We start from the raw sequence: 20,582 nt of genomic DNA, 5'->3' as shown, positions 1-20,582 counted from the left end.
ATCCAAAGGCACAGTGTAATACTCTCAGCTACTGTTAGTTTCTATTACTGTACTCTGTGTGTTTGTACGACAGAACACTCAAATACTGCTGTGAATCAAACTTCACAGGCAGCAAAATGTTCCGGACATAATTTTTGTTTTGTGAATTGTTTTTGGAGCTGTTGCACAATTTGTTAATTTGGGTGTATAGCAACAAATAATTTAAGATGGCATAAGACTACAGTTGAACGTGTACTCATATTGAAAGTTTTTCAGTTATTTACACTCTGGAAGTGAGGATGCATGACCATTAAATAGGTAATGATTACTTCGGAAAGCTGGAAATGCAGCAGCACTACTGACAGCAGAAGGATTTAGAACGGGGAGGTTTGATTTTATTTCTGCTGTACAGCTCTAAAATTTTAATATGGAGGTCTATGGGGATTGACTCGCCTTTGGAGCCAGCCTCAAGTGGCCATTTGAGGAACTGCAGTTTTTGGCACTTCAGTGTCGGCTTCGTTTTTCAGCCCCAGAGGACGCTGCTCGGTACTTACATGTCTAAATGCACAGTTTAACATTGCACACCAGTATGACAACAGTCTCACCTCAGAAAGTTTGTAAGGAACAATCAGCTTCTCTCCGACAGTCACCGTCTTCCGTGTTGTCAGAGCTTCAAACAGCATCTCTTCTTTGACCTGGTCATGGCAGCGGGAGAAAAAGTGGAACGAAAAGATGAAAAACTCTTCATTCAACCTGGATCATCACAGAGTTTTGACTTGTTCAAAGAAACCTGACACTTTCAAACCCAGTCGTGTCTGACAGTGTTTCAGTGCCTTGAATTAATGCCTTTAAAAATCTACAGCAACAACATTCAACGTCATGAAAGTTGTCCCCTCATCAGCCTGCACTGTCCAACAAACATCCCATCAGCACTGAACACTGTGAGAGATGCTAATCACCCTGAAACAATTATTAAAAAATACACTACTGAACCCACACTATAAGGATAATATCCATCTGTCACTGTCATGTAAATATTATGTCTACAGGCTCCTTCATGTGTCACTCTTCATGCTACGTCACTTAGTGAGGGGTGTAAACAGCTGCTGTGTGACTATTCTAAGTGCAAACATTTCATCTTAATTTATGTCATATTTCATTATTTTGGCACTGTGAACAGTCCTTTTTCTGTGTTGTAAGGCAATAAAAACACGAAACGCAGTCAGAGCAGGTGCATCATGTTCCACTTGTAGAGGGTCTAGAGAACGTGCTCCTAACAGCACTGCGCTGCAGTACCTCCAGCAGCTCTGAGACGACAGGCAGCATCTCTAGGTTACAGATGTCGATCGAGTCGTCCCTGTAGGTTTTCCTCTTGTAGCGGATGTTGCCCAGGTGAAGGATGGCCGACAGCAGGGAGAAGATCCTTAACAGCAATTCAGGAAATGTTATAGAGATGTCGCACAGAAAAATACTGTAGCTGCAAATTGAAATTTATATCATGGCATTGGTGGTGATGATGCCTTGAACATGTGGTGAGCAGCGAGGCTGAGGTGAAGGAGACTTTTATGGGTACTGTGTATAGTAACCCCAAATCTGTCACTGGGGACCATTTCAGTCAAAGCTGACATATTTTATCACACACTCATTGCGGTCGTGTGTGTGTCACTCACTGTTTGCGTGTGGCAGGAAGAAAGCCCACCATCTCCATGGCCAGCTGAAGTCTCTCAAAGTCATGCTTCAGGTCTTCTCCTTCTACTGTGAAGCAGTCCTGCAAAAAAAAAAAAAGCAGCAATGGGATGTTATCAGGCCAGCAGCAGCAGCTGTTCCGACACACCGGCCTGGATGCCAAAAGAGCAAATGACAAGTCACTATGTCAAGTCACTATGAAGGTTTTAGATGGACTTACTAAAGACTGTTGACATACAAAGTTCCCAAATGTTTTCAGTGTTTACAGAGTGTTCAGCAAAGATGCTTAAAATAGTTTTGGAGTTTACTTTGCAGCTGAAACAAAGACCAGCCGAGTGGCCTGAAAGCAGACAAAATGAATGAGTCATGCTAAAATAAGCTATCATTAAGAAGCTTGGCGGTCAAGCAGAACAGCAACACTCCAGTCTGATGTGCAGAGCGTATAGTGAACAGCAGCATGTGCAGCTTCTGCTCATGTAGTGGAAAAACTGGCCTGGCTTCCCCCTTTAAACCAATCCACAGAAATTTGGCAAGCTGGCAAAAGGGCCGAGAAGAGCAGCAATTTATGGGTTTTCCTGCGTTTGAGTGATGGACGACAAGCTAAACTAGCAGAGAGGAGGCACGGGAGGAGCTTGTTTTGATGCAATGACAGTGATGTGTGCAGACAGGCACTTAACGGCACAAATTCACATAAGCAAGTGCACATTTTACACAGTACATGTGATACATGTCAAGTGCAGATCTTACTGACAGCACAAAGAGACCAGAAAAAACAAAACAAAGCATCAAAATACTGAATTAAATAACAGAAATATTATTCGGTAACCACATGCACATTAGAAAGAGTAAACTTGTGGATAAATCTGGATCTGGATTAGTTGTTTATGACAAGTGGAAGAGCCTTTCCCAGACTGCGAGCACATGCTTTGATCTAACTGCATAACTACACAGTCTTTCACTACATACACCCTCCGTAATGTGAGGTCTGCTTTTTGCTTTATGGGCTCATTCCACTATGGCTGCCATAATTATCACATACCAAGGCCTCAGAAAGACAAACACTCCAAACATGAGACTCACACTTAGACCAATGTGCCTCCTTCTTGCCGCCCTCGCTCTCTGCTTTCATGGCAGAAACTCACACTGACCTATTAGTGACTCCGGTGTTACATTTCCATGGCAGGGAAATATACATTTATTTAAAAAAAAGCTGCTCTAACTTCGGTTTCTTTCCAGTGAAAACAATCTGTCAGCGCAGTAAAAAGGTGTTTGAGGAGTCCAGATGTTGTAAATGAAACATAAAAACATTAAAAAATCATCGTAATCATTACAACACATCAGTTTGGAATAATATTTCCTTTGCCTACATGTAATAACACAGTTGTTTTCCATGCTGTGAAATATTTTGTTCCTAATATAGACCATTGCTGCAGGGTGAATAAGTCCCTGCATATTTACAGTTGTTTTCATTCACTAACATAAACATAAACTACATTAAGCATCTCACAGTATTATCAGCATTCAAAATACAGTTAACTTACTAAGATAGGAAGAGTTTATTAATCCAGAACAACTCAAGCTGTTACAAACACGTGTTAACAAACAGAAACCTCAAAGCCCACCACAAAAACAAAAAAAACACCGATCACAGAAGACTTTTTTGATCACTGACGATGGACGCTCCCTCCCACACACCTGTCTACAAGAAGCTGAAGGTGTGCATGAGCTTTTAAAGTGAGTCATTCAATCACAGCGTGATCTGAATCAGATCCATTGACTGAGCGGTGAGGGTGTGTCTTTGGGCAAATAACTTTAGGCAACCAGGAGGTATAAGCATGTAAATATACTGTAGCTCAGCCACTAACTAGCCAGTGAACAATGGGGCACGTCCCATTCAAAAAGCCTGGACGCATCATGGCTTCAATCCATCATGTGCTATTCAGGCCCCTGTTTGTACAGATACAGCTGAATGATGGTTGTTGAAAGAAGCCTCGCTCACTCTTAAGCTTGTGGCTGTAACGAGTCAATTGTCCTGCTCTGTGTTGTGTCCCTCATCTAAACACTAACACCTGCACGTTCACTCTCTGTTGCATCTCCTGGATTTATTAAGTCTTTTGATTGCTGGTAAGTGTCAGTGCCTCCTGACACGAGCCTTTGCCAAATGTCATTCAGTAAATTTAATAGTAACTATACATAAAGTCTGGCAACAAAATCCAGTATTAACTGATCCAGGTCTTTGAGACATGCTCAGCTATCGTAATGGAGTGCAGGAGTCACGCCTTCTACTGTGGTTTTTCTGGAGCTTAGTGAGGTCGTCCACATGGAGGATTTCAAGAAAACACTGTCAATGATCAAAAAAGTCACACAGGTTACAGCAACACGGGCAGCTACAGTGGCCAGGATATGACTAGACATACCAACATAGCTCAGAGAAGCAGCACAACAGGGAAAAGCAAAAACAAACACAGCTAAAATAAACACCCAACCCAAACCGAACCAGGAAATATCCAAAAGCAACAAAATGAGCAGAGGAGGGGGAGGGCAGGGAGAGGGTGGGCAACGGTGCAGGGAAGGTTTGGCTTGAGCTGCAAGTGCTCAGGTGACTGAAAATCTACTTGTTGACGATTCTCCGACACGTACAGACAGACGGACAGTACAGACACAGCTGCGGCACAGATACTGACCGGTTCACTCTCACAGTAACTGTCCCAGTGCAGTTGGTGGGTTGACTTTGTCATCTGGAAACGTTAAGGCAGAGTCCACAGGGGGGCGAGGTTACGGTTAGACAGCAGCATTCCAATGACAACACATACTGTAGACTCAAACATGTACACAGATGTATGCGCAGCGAACAGCGATGGAAGGACGTGCTGTTAAGACGCAAGCAGGGGCTGAACTTCGCAGCTCCGTTCATCACATTCAACACATACAGATACACCGATGACAGAGACGAATGCAAGCAAACAGCTTTCACAGGCTTGAAACAACAACCACGTGTCATGATCGAACACATCGGGTCATTAAAGCAGCGTCAGAGGGAGAAGAATGAGAGCGGCACATTTGTAGCACACATGCACATTAAAGATTCAGAATGACTGATTGGCTTCACGGTACAGGCGACCATCTTTTAAAGCATACCAGGAGTTTTTATGATTGATTTCCTACATTCCAGGAAGTCACGGATTTCCGCTCATGTACGTGTAAAGCCAACTTGCAGAGTCTTTAAAGTTGAGATATGAAATCTATTACAGCGTGCAACCTCTGTTTTGTGTTAAAGTAACACCTGCAATGCACGATGTTCCAGTTTGTGAGCTGGGAGTGTTTTGAAACTCTTCTGCAGGTCTGAAAAACTGAAAACTTTGCAATAAATTAACAGATTCACGTGATCCTTTTTACGCAATATCCCTGTCTGCCTGTCTACACCTTCTGAGGTTTGTTTTTTTTTTAAATCATATCTTATCAATGCAAAGTATTTTGGCAGTCAGCAGGACTCAGACAGGGTGTCCTTAAATGCACCACCTATGAGACTCTCTTTTGCAGGATCACACAATGCTAATGTAACTCTGGTGGGAAAAATAAAAGTTCAGAGGACTGACATTGATCGATTTCAAATTTCAAGCATCTGAAGAAAGTTTCACGTCTCTACAAAATCATTTTAAGTCAGAGTTCAAATGAATTAATCAGGAAATCAACATAAAATCTTCTGGTTTGCTTTGGACATTAGCAAGTTAAATGTACATTTGGGGCTAATGGGTTAATTCAAAGATGCAAAAACACAGGCGTGGTCCTCAAAGCAAAATGCAGACAGAGATGATAAAAGACCAAAGCATGAAAAATGTCTGTAAAAGACAAAAAAACAGCCACAACTGCAACGTGTTTACGTAGCTTGTAAACTATACAGTGTGATGTGAAATAGCGCGGTTGTGAAATCCATGCAGGAGCTCAAGCTGGTGCAAGAGTGTGAATTTTTTATGTCAATCCCACAGAACAGGCTGAAAGAGAACGAGGAAGAGACACAGAGTGCAGGGTGAAAGAGTGTGTTTATGTATTTATGTATGCACGTGTGTTTGTGTGTTTGCGTGTGCACGTCAGTGGCCGAGAGGAATGGAAGGAATTCCCTGCTCGCTTCTGCGTAGGCGTAAAGATTTTGGAGGAGGCGAGCGGGTCTCCGGTCTTGGCGTGACTGTCAAAGCTCGTAGGAAGAGACGCAACAAGTTTTACACAATATCCACATTCCATACGTGTAATGTGTGTGTGAATGTGTTTATTGTGGCTTTGCTTCATGGTAACCAGGAACCTGTTTTCATTGTGGGCAACACAAGCAACAGAGACAAGTGACAAATGCTGTTTTTGTCTTAAACTGAGTCTCCGTGTGTGTTTGTCATTGGTGGTGAAGGGGTGAGGATGTGTGAGTGCATGTGTCAAAGGTAACTGAAGACCAAAGTGTATGCGAAACCAACGAACATGCAGTTACACCCACAAAAAAACACATGAACACACAATCAAATGAACACAAACACAGACAGATGTCTAAAATAAAACACTCCTGCCCATCTTTGTAAAAAAGTGAAGAGATCAGACCGTGACAGGTCTTTCTCTGTGTGTGTGTATGTGTGTGTGTGTGTGTGTGTGTGTGTGTGTGTGTGTGTGACAGAAACAGACTATAAACAGGTGCTGAAAGCCACCCACAGTGGAATGTGCTTCCTTTGTGTCCTGATTTCTCTCTCTTTACTGCTTAGAAAGACACAGAGACAACTGGACTTGGTTTACATAAACATACACAAATACAAACAGGCTTATATGAAACTATGGCAAACACGTCACAACACAAAACTCATTGAGGCACATGCAGACAACAATCAGTGTGCGACACAACCAGGCACGATCACTTGTTAAGCTCGTATTTTTTAAAATAAACAGTGTCTGACTGTGAAGGTCCCACCTGACTGAGGTAATGGTATTCTTCAGGCTTCTTGAGGTGAAAGGCTTTCCTCTCTTCTTCACTCGCTCCTGCCAGCAGGTAGTAAAACACATGGTAGTTTCTAAAAAGGAAAGAAAAAGACAAAAAAAAAAAAAAAGTTTTTATTTATACTTAGTCAAATTCAAACTGATGAGAAATACAAGTTTTATTGTTGATGAATCTAAATGTCTAAAAGCTAAAGCTAAAATGTTCAATCCAAATAACAAAAAACTAAATTACAAATGGAGAAAATGTTATTACTCATAATAATGTTGTTTGCTAAATGAAAAAAGCCTGCCTCTAGTGGCCATGTCGCCTTTTAGCATGTTAGCTTGCTAATGCCAGCAGGAAGCTCACGGCTGGCAAACTTACATGCTACAATAGCACTCACACAGTAAATGTCAGGATAAAATGTTTAGGCTACTTAACTGGCTTGTTAGTGAGCAACAGCCACACATTAATATGTGTACAGTTAGCTTGGCAGCCTGTTAAAATTTAGCATGTAATGTTTGGCTTGATAACATCATGCCAATAGTTAGCTTAGTAACATGCTGTTGCTAAAAATGTTAGCAATAGCAAGAGCCTGCAAATGTTTATCATGCAATGTTTAGCATGTTATCATGCGAACAGTTAGCTTAGTAACATGCCGTTGCTAAGCATGTTTGTGAGCAACAGCAGGACATTAATATGTCTACAGTTAGCTTAGCAGCCTGCTAACATTTAGCATGGTATTCAGTATGCTATCACGTAAACAGTTAGCTTGGTAACAAGCTTACAATGAGCATATTCAGATTACAAACAAATGTTTAGCATGAGTGCTGGTGTTCAACTACAAAGACACTGACAATGGAAATACAGTCATTCATTTTAGAGGTATCCCCTCAGTAATTGATGTGGTAGACAAATAAGAAGTTGGTGCTAAATGAAAGATCAGATTATCACTGTCATGATCTGGAGAGAGTGAATGTGTCTGTATAGCCACATTGCTAACATGGCTAAAACAAAAGGGAAAACTTGCAAAAAGAATCATGACAGCTCATGTGTCTCACTTTGTGCGTACGTGTGTTTGTATGTATGCGTGCACTTTTTCCCTGACAGCACTGAGCTGCAGCTTTAAGGTTAGAGGTCAAAGTGTGCAGCAGCTGTATGACCGAGGTCCTCATGGAACGTACACACTCACACAAGAGTTTATGGGCCTGGAGTCAGCAATTCATCTCAATAAGAGATGGCTAACGCAGGGGGCCCACGGTCGGCCCCCATGGTGAGGTTAACCTTCGTCACTCCACACAGCCAGTCCAGCACATTAGTGTCAGCCCCACTTTAGAGCTCAGCACATTTCATGAACCACGCTTTGGAAACTCAAACACGCTTTTCCTAAGTGAGTGATTAAAGTTTTAAGCTAAGTGCTGTTCAAATGTCATTTAAGATTCAACATACAACAAGGTTGTGCTGGCATTGCCAACACTGACACAAACTAGTGTGTTGACATACTGTCCATATTTGGAACTGTAAGCATAATCCATATTTACTTATAACAGTGTTTATCCAATAAGTTGCAAACATAGCTTATTAAAAAATGATGCTGGCATGACCTGTACACAAGCAGTACATTGATCATGGACACATTAATGATAATAATAAAGCATATTGTGCATTAATGCATACACATGAGCAGCAGTGTGATACTCTTAGAAGTTTTTGAGCATGTTGCATCTGACAGTTTTTTGTATTTATTTACCATTGTTCAGAAGTGGTGTCAAAGTGTCACTTTCTGCTTGACAAAATCATGTACTACTTTTCTGACAAGTGCTCACCGCTCATTGTGCTCCTGATAGACCAGCCTTGACTTCTCCAGGAGGTATTTCTCCACATAGGCTCTGAAAAAAGTGCAATAAAATGGTTAACTTCAAATCTTGAACTTTTTGGGACAATCAGAAACACTTGTCTCTGGTTCCTTACCCCCTCACTGTGCCACTCTCCTGGTAATTTACTTGAATGAATTTGCCAAAGCGACTTGAGTTGTTATTGTGGGCTGTCTTCGCGTTCCCAAATGCCTGAAGGGGAAAGAGAGGAAGACGTGGTAAGATGAAAACAAATGCACACTGGGAAAAATAAATAGGCCACATATTACATATCGTTCACACAGGTTAAGGCCAGACCTTTGAGGTCAAGTTCTAAGTGGACTTTAGGTGTGGATTATTTGTTTGTGGGTCAAGCACGCAGAGACTTTGGCCTCGTGCCAAACATTGTCTTGAAACACTGTCAGCCTGGATGGCGCGGAGCGAGCTTTTCCTCTTACATAGTTTCAAACAGCGTCAGTCCGAGACAGATTAATAACATGGTTTTAAGATCTATTTAAGTCAGAGTCAGACAAATTGCCAGAATGAGGATGAAGGGGCTGGGGCCAGCAGGCCTGATGGAAAAAAGCTCCTCAGTGAGTAATGGGATCCATGTGGCCGTGTGGAACATGTGTAGTGGTTGGGCTTTAATAAGACGGTCCAGTACTTCCCCTCACAGCTCTGTTTATGTTGTATGGCTGCCTGGAGGGGAAGTCGTTTTTTGCCCTATATAAACCCTGCAGTTATTTGTAGCTCCGCCACAAGTAAACAAATTCCTCACTGAATCACTTAGAGCTGTCCCAAGCCCTACGTCTGTGGAATGGGAGTACACCCCTGCCTGACCCCACCCTTCACCAATGTGAAGACATCAACATGCGAGCACGTTAGGAGAAGGCTAATGCCAAGCTAATAGCAAAATTATAGGGCTTTGTGCTAACACTAATGCAAACATTTACAGATTAAACTGCAAAGAGTCACAGAGTTCATCCATCAGAGAATTTTACTCAAATTTCAAACACATCATGGCATGGTGGGCCATGATTGGTTAGTAATGTTGCTGCAATGCAACACAGAATTAAAAATAAGGACACGGTTGTCTTTTCCAGCCTCAAACAAAAAGTCAAAGCTTTGCAAGGCAAAGCGGTAAGCCAAGTGTTTTCAAATGAGTCAATGGGTGCTGAGTCAAGGCCTATAATTCGCTTCAGTCGCAAACACGCGTAGGGTAAGATGCCAGGCACGTAGGGTAGTTCTTTGCAAAATTTAGAAGAACTATGCATTTCTAATGCAGCCCTATAGGCAAATAATTGAGGACAAACACTTAGTAAGAAGCAACTGCAAGTAAACTGAAACTCCATGGATCGGACCATAATCCATTCCACGAAGCCACTGTAAGCTTTCGATGATCTCTGTCCCATTGCAAGTCTATGGACCAACATCAAGGACCAGGAGAACCCAGGACACTTTGGCCTGTCTTCCACTGGCTGGGCCTGGCTCAAACAACTGGATCACAGCAATAAACTCGCCCTTCATCTATGACTCACCAGGCTGAACAAATCGTTAAAATGGGCAGGCGCTGTGGAAAAACATATTCAACTCTGCCGTCTGGACAAAGAAAGAGCATGCAAGGTCAAACTGAGGAACAGCAGTGATATCACTTCACATCCAGAAATGCGGGTTTTAAAATGTGATGCCTGATGCATTCGATATTCCCAGAGGAGCTGGTATTCTGTACGGCACTCCATCTGTTTCTGAACCGGTTAACCTGCCTGGTTCAGGAACTGCAGGTCAGACGAGGACAGACTACCATCAGTCAGCGCCCATAAGTACTAAGAACTTCCTGAATGGACAGCCAATAAAAACCAAGCACTAAAGCGCTCATAACAACGACCTGCCCGCAGACAGGGTGAGGAACTCGGGTCAGACAAGTCAGATATCGGACCTTTCAGTGTTTTGTTATCAAATGGCTTGACATTCAACATTTAGTGTTAGGACAGCAGGAAGCAGGATGTGGAACAACTAAAATACTGAGAGCTGATTTATGCTCAGGCGTTGTGTATTCGTCCACCTGGTCTGTGTAAAGAGGACGCATAGTTAAAAGAAGACATTTTTACAGCCAACAGTTTGTAATCTTTCTAAACTTGGCTAGCTCCATATTAATGAGTCCAGCAAAAACACCAATCCCACCACAGAGGGACGATATGTTACAACTCACCTCTGAGGGGATGTTTGACGACGACATACAAATGCATGCAACATAAACTGAAACAACGCAGACTTTTTCACCCAAAGTGACCCCGAACAGACCTCAATGCAAAGCAGCCACAAGACAAGCTGTGATTTCAAACTCGTTCTCAGCTGCAGAAATTATTTCACTGCTCTCTTGCTCTTCCCGCCTCTGCAAACAACCCACAACAATGCAAATATGTTCTTGCCTCTGCTCCTCTGGGAGTTGTCGAATGTTATTCTGGGAAATCTCAGTCCCTAACTTAAGCTCAAGCAGAGAGGGCAGGTCGAGGTAAAGTGAGAAGACGGAAACACTAAACTCTAACAGATCTCGAACAGTGGAAGCGTATCTGAGGGTGGAACTTTCCCCCTTCCAGTGGTCACAGAGACTCAAAGGGACACCAGAGCGAAAACTGTTTGTACAGACATGATTTGCACCACTTCAGTTACTCCAGCAGGTCAACAACATTATTCTTGGCTTCAGACTGCAGACTGAGCCAAAGGCAGACCAATGACAGACTTGAGATGGTGCCAGTGTGCTCTGGGTGTAATGTGTCTGTCCACAGACTCGGTCAAAGTCGTCCAGAGGAGCTCAGACAGAGAGGATGCCCCAAGGCTGATGTGATGTTTTCATAAGCAAAGCGCTCGGTCCGTCCTTGTATCAACAACTGGACGGTTGTGTTGAATATTGCGGTCGCTTTGAGAAAACCTTTTAATTAGACGTCTTTCAGTTGTGGCTCTCAAAATGAGTCACGTTTGTTTTGTGGGAACTTCTTGCGTAAACATGCTCTGATCCCATTGTTTCTCTGCTGTACTCATTCTGATACCTTCACTCACGTTACTGACCAAACCCAATTATGATCAGGCCCTTTCTCTCCAGTCTAAAACTCTGGTGGTTCCCACTGGTTTTCATCTGATGCACCTCCACTGACATTTAATCTTTTCCCTTCATGATATCCTCAGTGCACTCTCAGATACTGTAACAATCCCACAGGTTCATGTAATGGCCACAGTATTTCAAATCACGTTTTGTCTAATCAGCTTTGCATGGCGGACGACTCAAAATACTGCATTACCCATGAGCCTCAGCTGCAACTGCAATAGCAGCGGTGAATTTAAAACACGTTGTCTTTGCAGCTGTGAGCAATATGTGACATGGTCGCCGAATTCAGCTAAAATTTACCGCAGAATGTAAAAGAGAGTTGATTTAAACTGTAAACTTGAGTCATCTTTAGGTTCCACCTGCTGTTCGAGGTGTAATAGAACCTGAAGCTTGTTGACGATTGCGTCAAGTCTTTAGGGAGTTACCTGAAGTTTTTATGTACACAAGCTTTTACCTTTTCATCAAAGACCCAGATTTGTTCTCACACAGTCGTGGCTGTTGTCAAATAACTGATAACCCTTAATCTTTAGCATGTCAGATCAGTAATAAATGCACCACTGTTTTGCCATAAAATTAATGTTCTATGATGTGCAGGGATCTCTAACAGGAAAACATAGAGCAGATGTTTCTCTTCCAGGAAATCAATCAGACTTCCAGCACTGCTTTACACAAAGGCAATCAGCTCAGATTCTATTAATGCTCCTGTCTGCAGTGAGGTAATTAGGTCTCAGCCTGCCTTTGTATGATCTGACTCATGCGGCGTGGAGCAGAGACACATGGCCTTTAATCACAGGAGGATGACTTCATTAGTAGTATCTTGGGCAGAGGAGAGGAGAGTGAAAACAGGAAAACAGGCTGTGGTCCTGGGTCGAGTCTGCAGAGAGCGTTTCAAACGGATGGAGAGGTCACACTGCAGACAAAAGCCTGCTTGATTTAACTCACAAAGGGATTATCTTTTGGTGAGTCATTAATTGCTCAGAGGACACAAATGAATTTCCACGCTGACTTGTGTTTAGAGGTCATGTGACACCACGATCCCAAAATACACAGTGAGACGCTTTGTCTGAATTTCAAAGTCACTTAAGGGAAACGGGCCATGAGATAAAAACAGCATTCTTCTAACTGACTGACTGCAAACTGATTTAGGAAAAGTGTCACCAAATTTTCAGCATTCCTCCTCTGACAGAAGCTCTGAAGCATCTGTGTGACTCCTCAAAGAGGCATTGCTCATTTAACCTTTGTAGATCCATATCCTCTCCCGAGCACATAACCAGACCTACTCATCCACCACAGCATGCGGACAGGAAGTCACCAATGGAGTGAAAGAGCGAGTGACTCGGCCGACATCTATCACGGTTATATGTCACAGCGTGTGTGGGCAGATAGAAGTCTCCAGGGGCTAATTCGTAACCATGCCCCTTGTAATCTCACACCTAAGGTCAGACTGGCCAGAACGGACTGTGGTCACTGTGGCTGTTTAATCACGGGGCGGGGGTGGGGGGGGTGGGGGGTTGTCCAGTCATGCTTCCCAGCTAAGCGAAAGCACGGTGGGATGTGTGTTCTGGCAGTGGCTGCTTCTGTCACAACAGTGCCTCTAAAATGTGTTTGATGTCTGAAGCGGTCAGGTTTGACTGTCAGTGGAAAACCTTTAAGAAGCTTTTCTCCTCCATTCAAAAGCAGCAATCAACATATGAAAGCTTGTTTTTTTGTTTTAGTAGTGCACACCTGCTAGCCGACTGTACTTCAGCACTGTGGTAATTTCAGCTAAATGCTAACATCTACATGTTAGTGACGATGCTAACATGCTGATGTTCAGGAGGTAGCATGTTTGCCATGTTCACTACTTCAATTCGGCATGTTTTTAGTAAAAACCATAAATGTAAACCTCATGGTGGTGTTAGAGGAAAAGTCAGAGGATGACAAAATTCCTCATCTGGGGACCATGAGTGAATTAAAGTTACATAGCAACACACCCAAAATTGCTGAGACATTTCAGTCTCAGTGGCAGACTGATCAAACAATATCGCTATCCACAGAGACAAGCTTGTAGCATGACTAAAAAGTACATTAAACAACTACTTTTATCTTACTAAATGTAATGACAGTTTTTTTTTTTTTTTACCTACTCAGTGCAGAATAGATCACATCTGTTTGTTCTGGTTAATTGCAGTCAGACCCGTTAAGGTTTTTGGACCTCTGGAGTGAACTGAAGAGGTTAACTTCTGCTTTTACAGCTATCTTCAGTTTAACGATACAGGACTCAGACAATGGATGTGTTGATAATTGTAATGGGAACAATTTCTGATAGATTTGTGTTGAATGAAGCTGAAACGGTTTGTCCATTAATCAATTAGTCCATCTACAGGAAAATTTATGTCCAGCTCCAAAACAAACTGTCAAAATATTAATTTACAGTAATTTAACAGACTCTAAGACAAAGAGAGGCACTATGCATTGACAAGCTGTGGCATTACAACGTAAATGTTCTCCACATTAAAAATGCTGAGCCTTTATCTTCATAATACGAATTTAAATACATCCAAATGTACGAACTTATGAAACCAAAATGGGTAAAAATAACATCTGTTTACCATAAAGAGACACAAATTATGTCTAAACATCTTCTAAAAGGCATATTTTGGCAAAAAGCGTCCATGCAACACACTGTGAACCACAGAGTAACAGGAAAATGTGATTCAGACATTTAAAAAGGTCCAAATGTTTGGTTGTAAGCTTCGTTTAAAGGATCAGGCTTTCTGTAAAACACGGCACTCGATGCTACTGTCAAAAAAAAAAAAAAAAAACCCCCGTCTTTTATAATTCTCGGTAGCTCAGCATCACTCCGCCTCGAACACCCCCGGGAGCAGATCTGATGGTCCACTGAAATGAGCAATATAGACATCAAACAACCTCTGGCAAGAAGCATCAGGATCGAATGCGCTGCCATAAACCTCAGGGCTTGTTTGTTTGAGGTTTTTGACAACTGTTGTGTCCGAGAGAATTTCAGCTTCAAGCTGTGCTGAAACTGTGGTCACATGTATTTACACTGCATCATTCTGTGTATGTAAGGACAAGCAGCGACTGCATCTGTATCAAAGATGACATGTCTCACGCTGCAGCCTGAAGCGAACAAAAATAAACAGGCTTAAACTTCTGGAATAGATGTAATCTGATTTCAGTGCATCATCTCACTAAGAGGCACCGGTTGAATCCAGAAAACATGCACCTCTAGCATCTAACGGGGGAAGAGGACCAGTCCGTCCTGGGAGTGATCTCTGACTAGCTTGTCCAGCCCTGGCAATGAGTCGAAGTGTCCATACTTCAGAGTTCACCTGCTCTACAGAATCAGGTTATTCTCTAAGTCCATCCTCTCTACTCCACGGACCCACCACCAAACTGCTCGGCTCCCGGGCTCCTCATTCCCTGGAGCCGACAGCAGCACACTGGTCAGACACAAAGCTTGTCTAGTAGACGCAAAGGTTGTCACTGTTGTATTGAGTCAAACTCGGTGTCTCCGTTTGCTTCCTGGGATCCTGAAGAGGAGTCTTCAGTTGAGATAAGGACTTTCGTTGGTGGCTGAACTCTGGGTTTTGTATTGAGCGCCGACTGCCTCCTCGGCCCAGCTTTTTATAGTTAAGTATCTAGTTGTCGTGATGGATTTGTAAATGTTTTTAGGAGCCTGCTCACACATATAGGCTCATAAATAAAAAGAAAAACATGAATTTTATGACAATATTAAGCAATGACAAGCTAATTAAGCTGAAATACATTTAATTTTTGCTTTTATTTGAAAGTCTGACCCCTACAGTGTCTGCTCAGAAAAGGTCTGGCCCTTGGACAAATAGTAGTAGTTCCTTACAGCGTTCATGCTAAGCTAAGCTAACTAGCTGCTGGTTGTAAATTTAACAGACAGATAGGAGTAGTATCAATCTTTTAATCAAACTCTGTGCCAAAAAGCAAATAGCACAGTTTCCAAAATGTGAAAAGATTCCTTAAAACAGTCTGGAAATCACTGGATGGTTGCTTACAAACATGTGACAGAGAGAAAGTAAAGAAAAGGAGAACAATGAGAGAGAAAACAAGACCGACCTGATTAGAAAAAGCAGAGGCCTTCTGATGAGCGCAACGACAGACTGAAGTATTTGGCTCGTTCAGAAAGCCCTCCTGAGTTAGTCAGAAGGAAGTGAACATTAGTCACAGGGATGGAGATGAAAGCCTGGCGTAATAGAAAAATAATCAGGGATCTCCAGGACTCCTCGGCTATCAGGGACATCTCTCATATAACGTAAACCTCTCCGAATTACAGAAGATGAGAGATGAGAAAAAAGCCACATTCCTGAGTCACAAAGGCCCCTCAGACAGGAGCAAATCACAAACTTTCAAAAACCTTGAAATTAGTGAATTCATTTCCCATGCTATTCCATGAATTGTGCATGAATCCGGGAAGAGGAGAGTTTTCTTATCCTCGGGCTGCGCGAGAAGTCCTCCGTCACTGGACTGTGCTTGAAAAGTGAGATAGTCAGGAAATTGTCGGGATCGAGCAATGACAACAAAGCATGGACTGTAGGATGTGCATATCTGAGTGACCCTGTTTCCCATGCTTACTGATAACCATCTGAAACATATAGACAGACTTAAGCCAAGATAATCTCATCCTGAGTTACAGAGTTAACGTTGTGAAACTCTCAGCAGCAGCAGCACTGAGGAGCAGAGAGACTTGTATACTGAAAAGTCAGGAACACAGACAGAAGCTTTATTTGTTGTAAGAGTTAAGCGATGGGTTTAGCAAAGAATTCATAAGCCCAGGGGGAGGAAAACGTTCTGAACCCGGACCGAAGCACTGAGACTCTGGAACTGACCTGAAAGCAAAGAAACACGAGTTCAACCGGCCCCAGACAACCGCTCCATCATCACTGCCCTTGACATAAACGGGCCTAAATGACACGCTAAGGTCCGGACTGAAGGACCGGAGTCAGACCGGATCCGCCGTCTGGGGAAAGCTTGATGCCGATTGGCCGAAAGGACTCTGTCCACCTTTCATGGGTGGCAGCACTTTGCTTGTTTTCTTCAGTAGTGAGTCAGCACAGTAAGCTGCCCAGTCACTCTTTATCTGCAATAAAGGTAGGTGTGTGTGTGTGTGTGTGTGTGTGTGTGTGCAGCTTCCTCTGACTGCCCTCTCTGGCATCTGATCCCTTCCTTTATTTGTGTTTCATCTGATTTCACTCTCACACATCGTGGATACCAGCACACAAACAAACACAGACAGCAGCAAACATTGGCAGCGATGGCGTCTCTTCTTCCACGTCTTTATATGAGCAACCACAACGTCTTACAGCTGTGGGTGGAGGGTCAAACACATGAGGTAATAATATGTCTGTAGACCAGGAGAAAAGCATAATGGAAGGTCCACTGCAACATAAAACTACCTTTTCAAACACATGACGCATCCACACATCAATTAATGCAAATTCTCCTGAAGAGGTAATTATTAACTGCTCTGGTTTCCGCCCTCATTAATACTGATATGACACTTTAAACTGCAATAATCAGATTAAAACTAAACATGTTTCCAGTGCTGCTTCACTGTCAGATATGTTAACACAACAAGGTGAGGCATATTTATCGATACAGCAGAATTCATAACAAGGTTTCACACACATTCAAGCTTTAAAGACACACTGTATATCGACAGATTTAGAGTCAATCCTGACATAAAAAGACAACATTAAATAACAGAGCTTTAGACTTAGAAGATTTTATACAACCCAAATCTGTCTAATCATCACTGACCTGAATTACGGTTTCCAACATCAAACTGAAAAAGAAAATCTTATTTTTTTCCTGTATGTAGGATCAAACTGGACTGAATGTCTTCAGAGACACTGATTCACCCTCATTGCTGCTGAGAAAGATTTATTTCTTTAACTTTCAGTTGTCACAAACTCAGCCTCGCAGAGCACTATGGGTGCATCTTAATAAGATGCATGGCTGCACGGCGTAATAAAAATCTTTAAAATCACACGTAAACGATGTAGGCTTGCAACTGTATGAGATTTTCAGTGCACAATAACAGAGAAATCGACACATTGCAGCCTGTTAATGCTGCTTCTCACTCAAACTCAGTGGATTATTAGCATGCAGCTGGTGTGCAGAGATATGACGCTCAGCTCAATTGAAGGTTAGTCCTCTTTGTCTTTAAGTTCCCAGAGGCACTGAATTCCCCCCCTGCCAGGACACACACACACACACACACGCACACAATAGATCTGTGTGAGAAAATCAAAAGTCGTGTGTGTGTTCTGTAAAACGGAGCTAAAATTAGAGATGTTGATGACGAGGCTCAGCTGTACGTGTGGCCACAAGCAGGGAGCTGACATTTAAATATGACTGGAAACTGAAATGGGAAATTAGGACTCCCGCTGGGCCTCCCCCAGTCCCAGGAGCTCAGGATCCCGAGGAACGACAGGAAATAAATGTTAAGACACACAAGTTCGTGTTTGTGCCCAGTGGAGATGAGCAATTAGACAGATGGAGGGTTAAAGCTGCTGCTTCAGTACACTGACAGGAGTTTCTATTATTTTGTCCAACCTATTTACATCAATGAGGGCAGGCAGAGACGTGGTTCAACAGCTCCAAAATGACCATATCAACACTTCTCTATGATAGTTTCCTTCATGAAGGGAGAATTTGCTATATATCTAGGTGTTCCTAATAAACTGGCAACTGTTTCTAGCCTGTACGAGTGGCCCCATGTTCCCATAATAATCCTGTTTCAACTGGAGCTTTGCTGTCATCCATAAACCAACCAAATTAATCAAAGATGTTGCTAATATTGTGGAGTTTTAAGGAGCCCAAATCACATCGTTTATCATCTGCTAACAAGCTAAAAACCCACAAACTCAGTTTATTATTCTGTATTTTAAAAGAAGTGGAGTTTGAACTCAGTCCCCTTTCATCCAAACTCCCTCCATGTTGGCTTTTTGTTAGTTTGTCTGGTTTCAAACATTTCCTCCCACGTTTCATCTGAAATTCGGACATTCATTTCCATTTTGTTTTGACACCCGAGCTGCTGTTTTCCATTGATTTTTAACGCAGAACAGCTGATTTGTGGCGAAAACACTGATAAGAACACATGGTTTGGCGTTACCGACGCCAAACCATCTGATTCTTGTTTCTGAGAAAGTAATGAAATATGAAACTTAAAAATAAACTGTGGCCAGTATCATTAGTTTTCACAGACTCGGGTCCAGGTGAGACGGCAGTGACTGCACCTGTAACCCGTCTGGGAAACATCTTCCAGCCGAAGTGCAGCTATTTTGGGCCATTACAGTGGAAAAAGGTCTAAAATCATAACACTATGAAGGCACGTCTTTCTTTCTTCCTGCATTCTTCTTCGGTGTGACTCGAAGTCTGAACTTTCCGTCCTTTGCTGCGTGGGGTGACTATTTGTAGCCGAGGCCCCCTTTTCCTTTTCCGTGAAGCACAGCTGCCTTTCAGGATTTATTTCAAACATCGTCAAGATGCCTTTGACGCAATGTCATTTCTCACACTGGCGCACAGTGTTCGCTCTGTTCTTCAGTCATTGGCCTCATTATTCCTGCTCTTTCTGCCATGTGACACTTTCAAAGTAAAACTTTTCCTCCGCTGAACTTTTGACCCGCCGTTGCGTAAGAGCTCGGTTTATAAAGGGCGACAAACGGGTTAATGCGGTCCAAAGATGCGAGAGCCACAGGAAGTCGTTCTCTCGAACCTGGAAGAAGCACAAAGTGCGGCGGCGGGACAAGGAGGACCGGGGAGCTTCTTGTCTCTGAATCAACTTCATGGGGACATTTGGGGGGCAGACAATAGAGCAGTGTTTCCTCGGGGTAATGAGACGAGATCAATGAGGGGCACAGACAGGGAGGACAAATGACAAACACAGAGGAGAGAAAGGGATGTAAAGACATTTAGATCACAGCTGACTTGTGTTTGTCACTGCAGGGAATCCCATAAAATCAATGGAAAATATATCGTGTGAGTGTATCCTTAAGATGCTTTACGATATGTGAAACATGGCTTTGTTTCAAAAGAAAAACAGGGAGGAAGTTTACTGACAAATCCCCAGCGTTCATTTTAGAAAATACATAAAACATGAGTTCCTAATGCTTTGTAAATATTATCTTTGCAGGATTATCAGGAGCTCATGCAGCATTTGTGTCTTTTGATTTTTGTCTTTGATATGCATCTGTGAGACAATATGAGTCTATTTTTAACAGACAACGCGTCAAAGTGTACAGACAAGATCGAGCCAGACAGGATGTCAGGCACAGGAACGGTGGAGAGAATCCGGTAAAGTTTCAAAATAAAACAACCCCTGAGACTCCTGATCGAACATCAACAATAAATGCAATTAAAACAGACAAAAAAAAAAAGAAAATATTAACTATGAAGCGGACTTAAATATCACCTACACAAATATCAGGGAAAAATTAGAAAGCAAAGTAAAACTTGAGCAGGATAACAAAAGCAGGCGGGCAAAACACTCTGATTGTAAAACACATGGTGGGTTTGCAAAGACGAGCTGCATACGCTGAGCTGGTTTGCATCATGATTCAACCTTCTCTCTTCTTCTGTGCTCGTGTTTCACCATCGTTCACAGCATGTTAAGTAACTGCTGGATATAATTCTTCAATTCTTCAAAGCTCATCTCCCACAACTTGTTTATGTACAAACTCACAGTGAGATAAAAAATAACTCCTCGTCACATTCGCTGATAACCAGAGTACATCAAGTCCACATTAAATGTCCAGACTTTTTGGGATCTGAATGGTTAACGAGGCTGATGGTTCAGTTTGACCTGATATGTGACTTACAAACTGTCCTCACTGTCCGTCCGTCCTCATTAGACCGGCTCTCTGCAGCTTTGAGTTTTAAACTAAACTGATGTCTGATAGTCATGAAAGGCTGTCATTCCTTCCACTCGGCCCACGGGCTCCGCTCAGAGCCGTGACTCACTCCACCGACATATAGACAA

At 42.6% G+C, this 20,582-nt stretch overlaps 1 protein-coding gene across 7 annotated transcripts in view; it reads right to left on the bottom strand.

Annotated features, from left to right (window-relative positions):
• The window catches only part of myo9aa (myosin IXAa), a 101,302-nt gene that overhangs the window by 39,217 nt on the left and 41,503 nt on the right, over window positions 1-20,582 (bottom strand). For 6 of the 7 annotated variants that reach the window (XM_076732549.1, XM_076732553.1, XM_076732562.1 and 3 more), the window contains exons 3-9: window positions 8,585-8,679; window positions 8,440-8,502; window positions 6,608-6,707; window positions 4,350-4,403; window positions 1,650-1,747; window positions 1,276-1,402; window positions 585-674 (exon numbers count right to left, since the gene is read on the bottom strand). In XM_076732549.1, the coding sequence (XP_076588664.1) occupies window positions 585-674; window positions 1,276-1,402; window positions 1,650-1,747; window positions 4,350-4,403; window positions 6,608-6,707; window positions 8,440-8,502; window positions 8,585-8,679 (627 nt within the window). The remainder of the gene's footprint in view (window positions 1-584; window positions 675-1,275; window positions 1,403-1,649; window positions 1,748-4,349; window positions 4,404-6,607; window positions 6,708-8,439; window positions 8,503-8,584; window positions 8,680-20,582) is intronic. The other variant, XM_076732579.1, reaches the window with a different exon arrangement.

The sequence above is a fragment of the Chaetodon auriga genome, chromosome 1 (genome assembly GCF_051107435.1).
Source record: "Chaetodon auriga isolate fChaAug3 chromosome 1, fChaAug3.hap1, whole genome shotgun sequence".
NCBI classification, from domain to species: domain Eukaryota; kingdom Metazoa; phylum Chordata; class Actinopteri; order Chaetodontiformes; family Chaetodontidae; genus Chaetodon; species Chaetodon auriga.
This window is presented reverse-complemented; position numbering and strand designations above follow the sequence as displayed.